This window comes from Sebastes fasciatus, chromosome 17 (assembly GCF_043250625.1).
Source record: "Sebastes fasciatus isolate fSebFas1 chromosome 17, fSebFas1.pri, whole genome shotgun sequence".
NCBI classification, from domain to species: Eukaryota; Metazoa; Chordata; class Actinopteri; order Perciformes; family Sebastidae; genus Sebastes; species Sebastes fasciatus.
Window position 1 is genome coordinate 20,001,658 of NC_133811.1, and position 15,769 is coordinate 20,017,426.

Sequence of the window (15,769 nt, forward strand, 5' to 3'; positions counted from 1 at the left end):
GCCTGCTTTTTCTATTGCAGTTTTCACTCCAGCACACCCAACAGATTCACACAGGAACTGAATGAAAGTCTGTGAATTATTCCTAGATGGTATTCAATCATACAAGATCCTGTTGAATGCAATGGCATGTGTGCACTCTGCTGTGTTTGTGTGTGTGGATGAACTTACCAAACTCTCTAGGTACAGATATAGAGTAGACACAGGTCTGTCCAGAGGTGTAGTTTCTGGGGAAGTTTGGAGATAAAACAGTCCCTTCTGTTCCTGTAGAACGACTTCCACAGGGTGCTGGAGACAGAACATACACGTGCACAAATAAAGACAAGCAAAGAGGCACATAATCACACATATACACAATAAATAACACATTGTTGATCTAAAATAAGCTTAAAGGTGCTAAATTTGATATCCAGAGCATAAATATAGCAGCAAACAACTATTTGCCTACTCTCCGTCTGTGTCTGACGGTGTAGTCGCAGAAGCGTAGCACCCACACTCTGGTTCCAGCTCAGGTTAACACCATTAGATCTTTCAGCACTTTAGCACTTGTTAGCTGCAAGCCCAATCCCATATTTAGCACCTTTAAATTGTGTTTGCGGGGAAGTTTTTTTCCAGTCTGCGTTTTAGTATGTGTTACCTTGACAACTAGGCAATGCTCTGTTCCATCCAGGTCTGCCGTCATCTCCCATACTACAGGTTAGGGTAGAATAGCCCTAAAGAAAAAAAGAGAAATGTTTTTAATCGTAAAACAGCCCAACAAATCAACCAACAAGCCAGCCAAGCGGGCAACCACCCACCCATCCAATCGACCAATCACCCATCAAACCAGCGAACTGACCAGCCCACCCGACCAACCATGCAACCAAGTAAGCAACCACCCATCCATCCATCCATTCATCCATCCATCCATTTATTAACTGTACCTGCAAAACATATCCGGCCTCACAATAGAAGGTGACAGTAGAGCCGAGCTTATAATCGGATCCCAGCCGGGTGCCATTCAGAACCACACCTGGGTCGAAACATGATTCCCTCAGCTTGGCTAGACGCAGAGAAAGAGGACGATTAAGTAAGTGAGAGAGAGAAAGGATGAGGCAAAGAAAAAGCGACAGGAACACATAAATAATAAGTCAAATTAATAATAACTGCATCCTTAGCCATAATCAAATGAGGCAGGCATTTCGTTGGCCTTTAAAACAGTCTGTTTGACTTAGCTACCTTTGCCACAGATGGAGCAAGAACGGTAACTTCATCCCCCGGCTTTTGCATGCTACATGAACCTTGTAAATTATGGCTTTGGCCCCCCCCTCCTCAAAGATTAGCGGCCACCCTGCATCAACTCAACAAGACTTAATTCCTGTGTCCACATGAAGCCGGTGTTGATTCTTTTGTGCAAGTGAATCAAACTCAACCCCCTGACAGACTATTTCAACAAACCCTAATTCAACAGGGACTTTATGGCGAGAGCAATCATTCTTTCTCATCTTCAAATCAGCGTGATGCACACTGCCATCCGTGTGGGGGGCTTCACTGCATATACATTTATATTGAGTGGTTAGGGCTAATGCAGTAGTCTTCTTTGTTCAATGTGAAAATGAAATAATTCTAAACACATTCAGGAGACATCTGAAACATTTTACCTTTCTTATGAAAAACAGATAAGACAGAAAACAGCCCCTGATGCAATTACATCAAGCAGAGTGTATTAAAAATATTTTTCAATTGACAGTTACAAAGTGGCAATAAAAACACTCACAGTTTTTACACAGCTATTACAATTTAAGTGGCTAATGCGTACTTATATAACTCCAGTCAAACTACATAAATTTCACAATAACAATCAGGATACATGTATTAAGTGTGGTCAAGAGAAAAGGATGCTGTTTCACTGCCGTTGGGAGTGTGGGGAGATAAGAGAGTTTTGGTGTGATGTATCACGGGCAGTAGGTAGGATAACGATGGGCATAAAATCACCTCTACACCCGTAGTTGTTTATATTAGGAATTCATCCCACTAATCCTATCGTCCCAAAAACATAAGAACATAGCTTTAGCTGTCCAGTGGCTCAAGGAGATGTCTTCCTGCATCTCAATGGAGAAAATCACGTATATTCTTTTTTTTTTGTTCTTCTTCTTTATTCTTTTTTCATTTTACTTTATTGCAGGAGTGCAGGAGTTAATATAAATTTACATTTGCTTACGTATGATGTTCTTCATACTACAATGTTTCTATATTTTATAGTGAAAAAGTGAAAATTATATGAAATGATAAGAAAAAAAAGAAAGAAAATAATAAAACAAAAACCAATGAAAAGATTAAGAATAAAAAAGAAGCAAAACAAATATAAATCAATAAATAAAATAAAATAAAATAAAAATAAAAATAAAAATAAATTAAAAATATTATACAAATTATACCTTTATTTTCTTAAAAGGTAAAAGAGAGGCAATGTTTGAGAGATGAACAGCTGGCTATGAACAGGTGGGGAAAAGTAACATTTTACTTAGTTCTTTAATTACTCATTTATTTATTTACTTTTTTTTTTAATTAAATTTACATCACATTTTTTTTGCTGCGTACCTTCTGCCATGAGTATAACATTATTGTATTTATTTAAATTTAACCAATGTCTTGTCAGTTGTTGTTTTTTTATTCAATTATTTTAGTAATGGTTTCATGTTGTTAATTTTTTTGTCTCTTAACGTTGAAAATCAATGAAGGCAGTGTTAAAAACACTCCCAGTTGAACTGTGTGTCTATTTTCTGCTTTTTTAAATCTCCCGTCATCATAAAAAGACACACAATTCGAGTCTATTTCCAGGTGACATCAAGTCCAAGATATAAGCCATTAGATACTGACTGCAGAACAAATGACGGGGTGCTGCTTTCGCTTGGGTGACTTTGATTATATTGTAGATGTGTTTACTTATGATACTGAAAAAGAAATGTGTCTGTGCTGTTAAGAAGTCCCCCTGCTGTTAGTGTTTCTCAAACAAACCCGAAGAATACAAAATCTGTGGTTTGTGCTGTGTGCCTCTTGAACCTTTTGAAGCTATTCCAGCACTAAACACAGTATATGAGGATGGTGGTACTACTGGGAGAATATTTTACCTTTGTATTCCAGGTGAAAGCCGGTGTAAGAAACAGACCCATCGCTGCGGAATGCTAAATGCATGGTATTCGAACTGCTCTCTATCCTCTCTGGGAGTTTGCTGTCCTGGAAGCTTCCAATCAGAGGACTGTTGCTATCCGGACCATCGTAGATATACAGGAAGTCATAGTTTGGCTCAATGTTGAAACTAGAGATGGATGAAGAAAAAGACACAGATAGGGAAAAGAGGTAGCGGGAAGCAGATGGGGAGAACAGGGGCACAGAAAGAGTCATCACTTTAGGATTGAGTTTTTATTAGAAACCTGAGGCTTAACTAACCTAACAAACGAGATCCCGTAAGCGGTCCTACGACGGCGGTTATTAACTCAGTAAGTCAACCCAGGGTTTCTCAATCTGGCTATGAGCGCATTCACATAAAAGGGGTGGTGTCTACAGCATATGACCAATCACAAACATGGACTACATAATAATCTATAATATATATAATGTAATAATTATAATATATAATATTAGACAAACATGAAGAAGTTAAACACAAAATCCAGACTAAAATTAACACAGCTGAAGCTGCCAAATGCAAGAAGGACAGATGGCAAAAGAAAAAAATGCCAATGTGTGAATGCGTAAATTAACAGATTTATGATTCATTAACTGAATACTCAAAAGTCAGATATAGTCATCTAGATGGGGCAGTGAAATATAAATAGCTTTCAGAATGTAATGGATGAATAGACTACACTTCATTATGCCCTATGGGAGCGTCATGGTATATATGACTATTTCAGCCTTCTTTCAGCTGCGTCCCCGACTCAGAAATATAAAAACATAATTCAAAACGGTAAGCATCCGCAGCATACAGCCAGCTGTCCTTCCTGCATTTGTGAGTTTAAACTGTGTTGGTTTTAGCCTGGATTATGATTTAATCTTCTTCGTGTTTGAGTAATATTATTATACGATCTGCGCACCGAGGTCAGTAGGTGGTGCTTTAATACCAATTGATCTCTTATCTGGAACATAACCTGCTCCGGAGCAGGTTAAGTGTTCAGCTTAAGTTACCATGGCGATCTACCCTGGTAAGAAGTGAACCACCCTCGTAGGACGGAAAACCCAGGGTTAACTCTGAAGTCACCTCGCTAACCCCTAATCCTGCTTTGTATTACAGGCCACAGGTTATTTACACAGTTTTTTTTTTTTTTTTAATACTAGAAAGCATGTGCAGAAAGTTGCTGGGAACCGATTTTAAGAACATTTTCAGAACACTGATTATTACACTTTTAGAAAAACACATTTTAGAACCAAATAGTTCTCAAGCGCTCATAACAGTAACAAAAAAACAAAGAAATACAGAAGCTGCCATTGACAATTTTTGATTAAAGTGTACTGTATGTTGCAAAATAAATGAAAAGAAGCCTGGTAGGTACAAGCCGTTTATCATCTGATATTAAATGATTATAATTTTAGTCTCTAAAATCCATTATATAGTCTGAAATGTACCAGATAGACATTCATCGTTGCTAGAGGAAAATAAATGCTTTTCCCAAAAAAAAGTCATTGAACTTAGATTGTTACATAATAAAGCAGGTTACCCAATGAAAGCCAGCGACAGGACGTAGTCAGAGTTGACAGCAATGAGCCAATCACAGTCCTTGGAGTGAGGGTAGGGATGCGGGTAGTTAGGAGACAGTATGAATCCACTGGAGCCGGTTAGGTTTCCTCCACATGGAGCTGTGACGGGAACACAAGCAAAGGTATACATTCATTCTAATGTCTTAAAATACCACAAAATGTGTATTCTCTCAAACTCAACCATGCAGGATGAAATATATATTTTTTTATTCAATCAACACCATTTTCATTGTTTTTAGTGAATCATAGTTTTTGATTAATATGCAGCAGTATGGAGAGAGGTGGCCCAGATAGTGGAGCAGTATCATACTGTATGTATTACGTAGCAAATTCAGATCACCAGACATTATCTTCTTTACGCAGCTCTCCTAAAGGTCACTCACAGACGTGTCCTTGAGCCCTAAACAACCGCAGTCGTGCATGCAGCACAACTATGGCACGTCCCTATAAATATACGGAAGCTGGTGTTTTCACCTATGCAGACAGGCGGGCTGGGCTGCCAGTAGTATCTGTTATCCACTTGTATACAGGTGATTTTGTCATCCCCCTGGAGCTCGTATCCTGGGTCACACTGAAAGGACACTGAATCCCCCGGCTCACGGCCATCTCCACTACGACTGCCATTCATTGGTACACCTGGGTCCCTGCAGGCTGTAGCTACTGAGCCTGTACAGAGAGGGACACAGAGAAGGAGAGAGGGGACGGGGAGGAAGAAGAGCGAATGGAGGAGAAAGAGGGGAGGGCAATTGTAAAGATCTGTGTCGCACTGGATATCTATAGCTAATCAAGCTAATGCATTAAATCAGTACTAATTCAAGTAACTGTTTGCTGTCCTGTATTATGAAATATCGGTTGAGATCATTTCTGGCTGGTCAAATGGGGTTTTCAAGTAGAACACTGTACATCTGGATTCTCAATTATGTTAAATATTGATTTTCGGATATTTAATCAAGTTAAAAGACACTAGACAAACATATTCAGAGTAGTAGAAAAACAGTATTGGTCCCTCTGTAAACCTAGTTTACACACATCAAAGACATGTAAAGTAAAATTATACAACAACAGTAGTGGATAAACTCCTAACAATGTTTAATACATTCGTTTGGACATTATTGTACTTACTAGAGAACTGAATAGCGAATCCTGACTTGCTGATGTAAAAGTCCGTCTCAAACTGGACAGTGACGGTGTTCAGTGTGGAGTGGACTCTCTCAGGCAGCAGAGACCCGCTGATATCCGACAGAGACATCTCATTCTCAGGTGGTCCGTCCCAAACCTTCAGCATGTCGTGGCTGGCTTCCGTGTCAAAGGCCAAGAACTGCAGACTGTAATTTACATGAAATTTGTTTTTTTAAATATCAACGATATAAACATTGTCTCTTCATTAAATCAGACTTCTTCTCAAAGTCTGCTCCAAACTTTTACAACTTCACAACAGTCTTCCTTGTGTAACAACTAAACGCCCACAAAGAGAGACTATTATAAGAACCTTTTTGGTGATTGGTGATTTAATATAAATGATTTAAACCCAATTGGGATCTTTTTCATCATAATTATTATATAAGAAATTAAATTAAATATAAAAACTAATTATTTTTCAATTACAGATTTTTACAAAAGTTCTGGAGTGGGAATTTAAATTAATGACATTGTTATTTTGCAATTTAATCAATTAGTTGTCAACTATTAAAGTATTTTGATAATTGAATAATCGGTTTGAGTATTCTTTTAAGAAAAAAAACACAATTCTTTGATTCCCGCTTCTTAAATGTGAATATTTTCTGGTTTCTTTACTCTATGAGAGTAGACTGAATATCTTTGAGTTGTAGACAAAACAAGACATTTGAGGATGTCATGTGATCGACATTTTTCACCATTTTATAGAGCGAACAACTAATCGATTAATAGAGAATATAATCAACAGATTAATTGACAATGAAAATAATCGTTAGCAGTCCTAAACTTTACTCCTGGGAAGGTTTTTTGATAGTCCACATTACCTCACAATGTTTCCTGAGTCCACCTCGATGGTCCAGGTGCAGCGCAGATTATTGTCGTACGGAAACGGGTACCCAGGAGACAGAATCCTCCCTGAAGACTCGTCTTTAAAACGACCACCGCACTCCGCTACAGGAACCACACACACACAGGTAAGACTGTTAATAAGTGCCGCTAGATATATCAATTCAGCCAAACCAATGGCCAATTGATGGGTGTGCACATGTGTATTTAAGTGTGTACGTGATGTATGACAAGTCAACCAGTTATCCGTCTGTTTCAATTGTTTATCGAGGCAATCAGATCCACTCGGTGCACCTCGGTAGCCACTGAGCAGTGATTGAACGATCACCACGGAGACAAATGGATTAAGAAAGAAGCCAACTCTCTTTCTCATGCACAGAGAAGAGGAAGAGACAAAGTGCTGATCCTGCATTCAACCCTAAAGAAACCACCACACATTATATAACAGAAAATAATTCCCCTTTCGCTCTTTGTCTCTCTCCTTTATATATTTTCACAATCTTCATCCCCTCCCTCCCCATGTTCCTCCTCCCTCAGGCTCCCCTCCCTCCGTCACTGGAATATATTATCTCGAATATTAGGAGCAATATTAAGAGTTGGGACGGAGAAAAACAGAGATGAGAATGGGAAAAAGAAAGAGATAAAAAAGCAGAGAACCAAGGGGGGTAAAGGAGGAAACACTACGAGTAATAATAAGAAGCAATATAATATTAAGACTGGAGGTTAGCCGAGGTCACGGCGTGTCACTGCTAAAATATAAAGTCAGAGAATATCAGCCGGTGGTTTTATGAGTCTTTCATTATTGATAGTGAGAAGGAGAGGAGCTTATTAAGCTGAATCCAAAATCAGAAAAGTTCACAGGCAGCGGTGAAGAAAGAAAGGTCCTTAAAACATCGGGCTTGCTGTTATGCTTATAGCTCCCATCTGGGGCACAGCTGCAGCAGACATTTTGTGTGTCACTCTGTACTGGCTCAGCAGTTGTTTGGGTCCAATTAGAGAAAGTGAGTCTCCAAATAAGCTTCAAGTACTATACGAATCAAAACATTTTTGGGCTTTATATTCATACATTCAACCTTTTTTTTCTTTTTTTCTCGGGAAAAAGATTCCTAGGAACCAAGAAACACAAATAAGAAACTTTGATGAATATGGCCATAAAAAGTATAAATAATAGGGCTGTCGAAGTTAACGCAATAATAACGTGTTAACGCAAGTTCGTTGTAACGCCACTAATTTATTTAACGCATTAATGCAACTTGCAATTTTTAGGTTGTAGCAGGTTCAATCTTAAAGTTAGAGTGAAGATTCTGGGATAATTTTAAACTAAAAAAAATAAGGAATTCATCGGTACCAACCATGTCATACTCGCTTGTTGGGAAGGATGCTAAATAACGCTCAAAACTTCTGCTAACTTTTGGTGAAGAAAAACTAGCATGGCTATTTTCAAAGGGGTCCCTTGACCTCTGACCTCAAGATATGTGAATGAAAATGGGTTCTATGGGTACCCACGAGTCTCCTCTTTACAGACATGCCCACTTTATGATAATCACATGCAGTTTGGGGCAAGTCATAGTCAAGTCAGCACACTGACACACTGGCAGCTGTTGTTGCCTTTTGGGCTTGAGTTTGCCATGTTATGATTCGAGTACCTGTGAGGGTTTCTGGACAATATTTGTCATTGCTTTGTGATGTTAATTGATTTTCAGTAATAAATATATACATATAGTTGCATAAAGCAAGCATATTTGCCCACTCCCATGTTGAAAAGATTATTAGATACTTGGAAAATCTCCCTTTAAGGTACATTTTGAACAGATAATTGCGATTAACTATGGATAAATATGCGATTAATCGTGATTAAATATTTTAATCGATTGACAGCCCTATCAATGACATATTCTTAGTTATGTTAATATTAAATGTCTTTCAAAATATATAGAAGAGGGTTAAATTTATCGTCTATTCAAATTTGAATTAACAGTGTCACAGGCCATGTCACTAGCCGTGTTTCCATTCAAGTATTTTATTCGCATTTTCGCGTTAGAAAAGCTGTACCGAAATGGCAACATTTGATATAACTTCCTCAATTGCGCTAAACATTTTCAACAGATAAAAGATGTGTGATTAATTTGCTATTAATCGCAATTAAATATTTCAAACGACTGACAGCTCTAATAAATAATAAAAAGCCAAATTAGTAAAATAATGAAACCCTAAGAATATATAAAGCAAATTTAATTGCTAAAGCAGCTAAAACAAGCAGAGCAGGAAGTGAAATAGGATCACATTGAAAATTCAAATCGACATAAAGATAAAAACGAGGTAAGCTTTAGATTGTTCTGCACGTTATTTCAGTCTGCAGGTGCACAATGAGAACGATTTTCCAAGCTCAGTAAAAACAGCCGGCACCTGCAGCGTAATCCAATCATTTGAGCTTGTTTGATATGTATGAACGATGTAAGCCATATACCAACATACTGCTCTGTTCTGGAGCCCTGATAATGCACAGCCAGTAAAAGACCATTATTGACTTGTTGACATCAATATTCAGAGCTGTGGTTTGTATTTTCCCATCAGTTTGAAGCTGTGAAAAATGAATTAGAAAGGCAATGATGATATAATGGAATATTTAGAAATGTGTCAATACTCAAAGAGTAGTTGCTTCCCCGTAGGTTTTATCGTTTACATAAAATGGCCAGCTATTTGAAGCAGCGGCTTGTAGCAAAAAAACAAATCGATTTAAATGTGTTTATGACACAAATGAAAAAACAGGTTTGTCACTTAGCTCTTTATGGAGTAAGAATGACATAAATAAGGATTAAAAACAAGCAGAGAAACAAATCTAATTCAAAGAGATTAGATCTGTGTGCGTTTGTACATGTGTGTGTTTGAGTCTGCGGAGAATAGACAGCGAATCACCCACAGCAGGGGAGGAAATGGGTCAATTGGGCAGAGGGAGTGCAGGTGGTAAACTCTCCTGAATAAATAGGCTTTTCATTGAGACTTTGAAACTACAGCAGTGTTTGACCTCATGAGAAAATCGGGAAGACGATTCAACAGGAAATTGGCCAGCCACCTGCTTTCTTTCCAGATTATTGAATGGACGTCCTGTGAGCAGAGTCTTTGCATAAAGCAGCAAGTGACCCTGTACTGTATTATAGAACAGGAGTTAGTGCAGTAATGGTTCCTGCTTCTATATGTGCATCAGTTAAAGGACCAATGTGTAACTATTAGGGGAATCTATTGGCAGAAATGGAATATAATATTAATAAGTATGTTTGTATGACAGACCAAACACTGTTATCTTTTCCTGCTTGGGCCGGAGTCGATACCATTACTCGCTCCTGTCGCCGCCGCTCTCTCTCTCTCTTGCTTCAGCACTCACTTCCCACGTACAAACACACTCTAAGCACCCTACTCTTACAATAACTAGCTCCAAAGAGGGCCATTTGCATTTTCGTGTCAGACACCGAAGCAATCCTACGCTTGGCACACGGGATAAGCATGGATGTAGAAGTTGTAATCTGCAAGCTCACCGCTAGATACCGCCAGATCCTACAAACCATTCCTTTAAAAGGTGTATGTGGGTTTAAAGGTGCTATTGATAACATTCAGCCACTAGATGTCGCATTCTCCCTCCCCGATTTCATTGCATTCGCTTCACAACAAGTCGTTGCCAGGCACTTACCGTCAATCTCAGCCATTTATATGTTTTTTCCACACTAAATGATGACCCAGGGATACCACGTGACACAAACACCGTTTTACTATTCACTCACAAGCCTTGTTAGAAGAGGTGGGAACCAAACGTCAATATCTATGATTAATTCACAATCATAATATTTTTTTTCAGGAAAAGCTATATTTTTATTCGGCACATTTCTAAAGGCTCTGTGGATGTATTGTTTTTTTGAAAACAAATTCGTCTACATAAAAATTTTATCAATAAGACCTTTAATTATGTTGATATATATTCACTGAATATGTCGTGCTCTTGATTTTTGCCTTGAGCAATTGTGACAAACTCTTTGATTTAAATTGCCCAGTACCTTTGAGAGGCCTTGGGTAACTGTGCAGCTATTCAACAAATACATAGATTAATGTTTGTAGATAGGAGCAGTACGGACCACACATCATACATCACAAGATGCAGCATACCAGTGAAAGCAAAGGCAACCTCCTCACCTTTCCCTCTCAAGCTTATTTATTCAAGGTTCAACCTATAATTGAGTGTGTGTGCGCCTTTGTGTGAGTCTCAATACACCTGTTTGTGTCTTTTCAATGAACTTCTTCTCAAAGTGTAAAAGGCAACTAACAGCAGGAAGAGACATACCGATGCAGGAAGGCAGAGGGTTATCCCAGGCTCTCCTTTCACCCGTCATGCACTTCAGCGTGGAAGCGCCGTGCAGAGTGTATCCGGGCTCACATCTGTATGTGATGCTGCTCCCGGAGAAATGACCTTGGTCGTTGACCTTGAAGCCGAACTGAGGCACGCCTGGGTCCTCGCAATGAGACAATTCAAAACCTAGAAAGAGACAAAGACAGTGTGTACTTTATGAAAATACTCGCTAAGGGACCCACCAGAGAAAACAGAATTAGTGTTCTTTAGATGCACAACAATATTCCCTTAATATCTGGCACACTCAAGTATTCTGTTTATGAGCTTGATGATATCGCAGATCCTGTTAAGCTCTCATCCAGATTTAATAAAAAAACAGGAAAGGATACATGAGGCATACCAATATTAGGAGCGATACTGGAGCATATACACCTTATCCAATTTAATGTTGTTTTTCACAGCCTGTCTAAGCCCTGTTTCCATGGTAATATTCTGAATATTCTGTTTATTCATGTGCACAGGGATATGAAGAGATGTATAAATAGCTTATCCTTATAAGACCTTAACCAGGATTTGATCTACGGTATTACCTGGAAGACGAGGTGCGCCGGGATTTGAGTTATCTCCTGGAAGACTGCAGTAGGTGCATGTCTAAATCCTTAAAAATGGCCATTTGCAAAGCTGTTTTTTTTCTGTTTGGCAGTCTGAACACATCTGCCATCATCCTGACAGGTAGTGTGAATGGTTGCCCATCTCACATTGTTCTATATATGTTTGACTTGTATGAGAAAATAAACCATCATGCATTATTCACTGAATCACACCTCTGAGTTTTATTGAATTTCAGCCTTCATAACTACAAACATAATGAGGCATTGAGTAGGTTTTACAAACAACACATGCTGCTGCAATGTTCCATATGTCTCTAGTTTGCATGGCAGACTAACTTCTATCTGGATCAGTATAAGAACGTTGCGTTGCGGAGGAGTACGTAAGTGCTATGTTAATCATCCTGCATGACTCAACAATTAAACAATTAGATTTTCTAATTCCAACTATGCATCTAAGAGGGCACTGACAGACGTGGGTGTGCTTTAGTGAACACCAGAACGCACCTTTAACACCTCATCCTACGGCTGAAATCACAGCTCTCTGAAGTCTTTGTTAATCAAATGTGACACGTTTCTTGTGATGATTTCACCGGTGGACTTTACAATCAGTTCTGTGATGGTTTCACAAATGAGAACCATTTAGAGTTAAATTGATCCTGTAAGTGTGTTACATTTGTCAGGAATTAGTACTGCTGTCACGTGGCATTTAACTGCTGAATTAATGTGACTCCCATACAGCCTGGCTTTTTTTTTTTCTCATCCTGCTGTCACTGTCCACTCTAGTTTTACTTCATTTAACAGCACATAACTAAAAGTGAGCTAATGTAATGTAATCTGAACAGTCTAACTAACCAATCCCAGCATGAGTTTGTGTTGCAAACTAGCTGTGCTGTGTAACGGAGTTTATGCAGCTATGTTGGTGTGGCGCAACTAAGATAGTGTGACCACATTTATGTGATAAAAATTGAGAGTAATTATACTAATACTTTTTGGTTATGATAAGTATTTATGTTTGTACCTTTATTTATTTTTCATTGCACTAACGGAGTGAATACCGTGTCCTCATTGCTCCTGTTTTACACACTTTATACATGTTGGTATACTGTAAATAAACCCTTTACTATCTACCTTAAAAGGTCAGGCTTTATTAACGTGACAGTTTGCTAAATGTTCAGAGTATTTGTAATGATTTTGATTAAGAGACTGAAAGAAATGAAGCCATCTTGGCGACGTTTTCCTGACGTGACGGCATTTTTTGACTGACGTGGCCAGACATTTTCCGTTAACAGTGATATGGTGTTTCTAAAGGCTCCTGCATGCTGTGAATATTTCAGATATTGTTTAGTGATGTGTTTAAGTAATATGCACTTTAAAATTAATGACTGAAGTAAGTAGTAAATTTAAAGGTCACATATTATGCTCATTTCCAGGTTCATAGATGTATTTTAATGTTGCACTAGAACATGTTTACATGCTGCAATGTTCAAAAAACCCTTTATTCTTCTCATACTGCAGCCTGAGTCTGCCTGCCTCAGAGCCTAATTCAGCCTCTGTCTGAAAACCACTGATTCACAGCCTGTCTCCTCCCACTCTGCTCTGATTGGTCAGCGTTTTCTGTCAATCAAACTTCCTCAACAACAACAGCGTCACCCTCCCCTCCCTCCCGGAGAAGCTCTGGAGAGAGGAGTGGAGGGAGAGGCAGCTAGAATAGAGCTTATAAACCACTTTAAAGTTTATAAACCAGAAACTTCACCCAGCGCACGTTACCGGAGGAATCTGATCAGAAATCGGCGACACATGATGAACATCTGCGGTCCAGATTCCAGGTTTTCCTGACGGTTTCTCTCAGGTAAATAATGCTGTTTATATCTCTGTTAGTTAGCTCAGTGTTTACCTCATGCATCAACTCTGTAAACCGTAAACATACACTCTGTTTTACGTCTGTCTTTACAGATCCATCTGTGAGAAATGACCGACAGAATCATCCCAGAGGAGAGCAGATAGCTGAAAGCAGATGGGAGATACAGAGCTAACCCCATTAGCTACATGCTACCGCTATGAGACGGTGTGTAAACACAGCGACCATCAGGGTGGAAAATAGAAGATGTGAAACAGTAGTCAGTTCATTATTTCTGCTAAAAGATAAATGTATGGAAGATCAGAGTAATGGTATATTATTTACAGTAGTAGCTGTCTCTGTGTTACCATGACTACAGACCACCGGAGCTTAGCTTACCATAGTTTACCAGAGCTGAAGACTTTCTCCTGTACCATGTTAACATAACTAACTAACAGGTGAGATGATTACAAATGCTGTGAATAATTAATATTGTCATCTGTCAACTCAAATAAAGTTTGACTGTGAAACAGAAATGTGTTGTGTTGCTTACAAGTCACTATTTACTACCTGTACTCTGCTACATGCATGACATCAAATATATATAATATATAAATATCATCTGTTTAAACAGTGCAATTACATAAAGCCTTTGTGAAAGAACATGTTATATTTAGATGATGGGAGTACATGAAGCCTGTTCTGCTGGTTCTTGCAGACTTTGCTCAAGTTAGGTTGAGGAGGAGAGACAGTGACGCGCTGTGGGGCGGGGTCAGCTACTGAAGGTTCTCTCTGGTTCGACCAGGAAACCCTTACATGGCTTGCATTTCTCTAATGACGTCAGAAGAGAAGGAAAAAAAGCGATTTTTTTTTCTGCACCCATTTCCGGACAAACGGAGGAGGAGAAAAAGAGAGAGGATGGTCTTTTATGATACTATGGTGGCCTGTAGACACACTGGGGACAGATATTGATGTTTAAAAGACATGGAAAAGTGCATTTTGCATAATAGGTGACCTTTAATGTTGGTTGTTAGTTACAACAAAGTCTGTTTTCTGTTTAAACATACGGTTAAAACCTGTAACGCAATCATTTTCTAGTTAACACATTTCAGTGGCCTGTAATTAATACAGAAGCTAAATGTCAAATTTGGCATATTTAAAGGGACATTGTATACTACTTCTGAATTGGACTAAATGTGAATAGTAGTGTGTAAACCAGTTGCATGCTGTGGAAAAAAATCTTCTTTAAGAACTTAAGATATTTATGGAATATAAAAGTGAATGGAAATGTGTTTATCAAAGAAAGAGTAACTGACGAGAGTGAATGTGTGCTATTATTGGTGAGAATATTGAATTGAATGATGAACTCTAATGAAAGATAAAGGACTGAAATGCATAGGACACAAATGTGTTGTGTTTAGGGGCTACATGGTGTCGAGTTGTGTAATAAAAAACAACCAAAGAAGCAATCTAGAAGGAAAAGAGATGCATTGTGTCCTCACTGCTGCTGTTTTACCTGCTTCATACAGGTTACATTTCTGTTACGCCGGTACTCATCCTGGGGACCCATAACATTGGAAATTCAAACTACTTTGTGCATACATACTTTCTTGACCATAAAAGCTTGCTTGTATACACTGCATGCTAATCCTGTATACGTGTAAGTGATATATATGTGAATAGTGCAGATTTTTTTGTATACTTGAGGCCTCTTGCTACAATTACTTGTAATAAAATCTATCCACGATAAATGTTTACATGCCTGTTTGAAATAGAGGTTCCGATACTAGAGTTATGTATCAGGGTAAAGTTGTTTCTTTTATACCACACTTCATATTCTTGGTCAGAATTGAACTCTTTCAGGTTTTGACTAGGTTAGGTTGTGTGCATGTATAAAGTGTATACTGATTAGCTGTGTGTACTTACTGGAGTAGACCAGTTTGAATCCCTCCCCTGTATGTTCTGAATCACTGTAAAATTCCAGCCAGAGGTGATTTGAAGTGGAGATCAGCGTCAGGCCCAACATAGACGATCCTGTGAATGCTCCGAGAACGTGGGCCGTGGTGTCTTTACCATCATAAATCTGTAATAACAACATCACAGTGCATTTGACATGACAAATACAACATAATTGCCAAACAGTGATGGACAAATGTAGTTGTCAGTGGAATGGATTGAGTCGTTTTTTATCATCACTGACCAGTTTAAGACAGAAATGTCAGGCAGGAA

At 38.6% G+C, this 15,769-nt stretch overlaps 1 protein-coding gene across 8 annotated transcripts in view; it reads right to left on the reverse strand.

Moving 5' to 3' along the window:
* The window catches only part of csmd3b (CUB and Sushi multiple domains 3b), a 408,609-nt gene that overhangs the window by 77,369 nt on the left and 315,471 nt on the right, over positions 1-15,769 (reverse strand). For all 8 annotated transcript variants that reach the window (XM_074614488.1, XM_074614493.1, XM_074614494.1 and 5 more), the window contains 10 exons: positions 15,467-15,623; positions 11,087-11,278; positions 6,735-6,861; positions 5,857-6,059; positions 5,209-5,400; positions 4,695-4,833; positions 3,108-3,295; positions 921-1,039; positions 635-710; positions 169-285 (listed from right to left, as the gene is read on the reverse strand). In XM_074614488.1, coding sequence (XP_074470589.1) covers positions 169-285; positions 635-710; positions 921-1,039; positions 3,108-3,295; positions 4,695-4,833; positions 5,209-5,400; positions 5,857-6,059; positions 6,735-6,861; positions 11,087-11,278; positions 15,467-15,623 — 1,510 coding nt within the window. The remainder of the gene's footprint in view (positions 1-168; positions 286-634; positions 711-920; positions 1,040-3,107; positions 3,296-4,694; positions 4,834-5,208; positions 5,401-5,856; positions 6,060-6,734; positions 6,862-11,086; positions 11,279-15,466; positions 15,624-15,769) is intronic.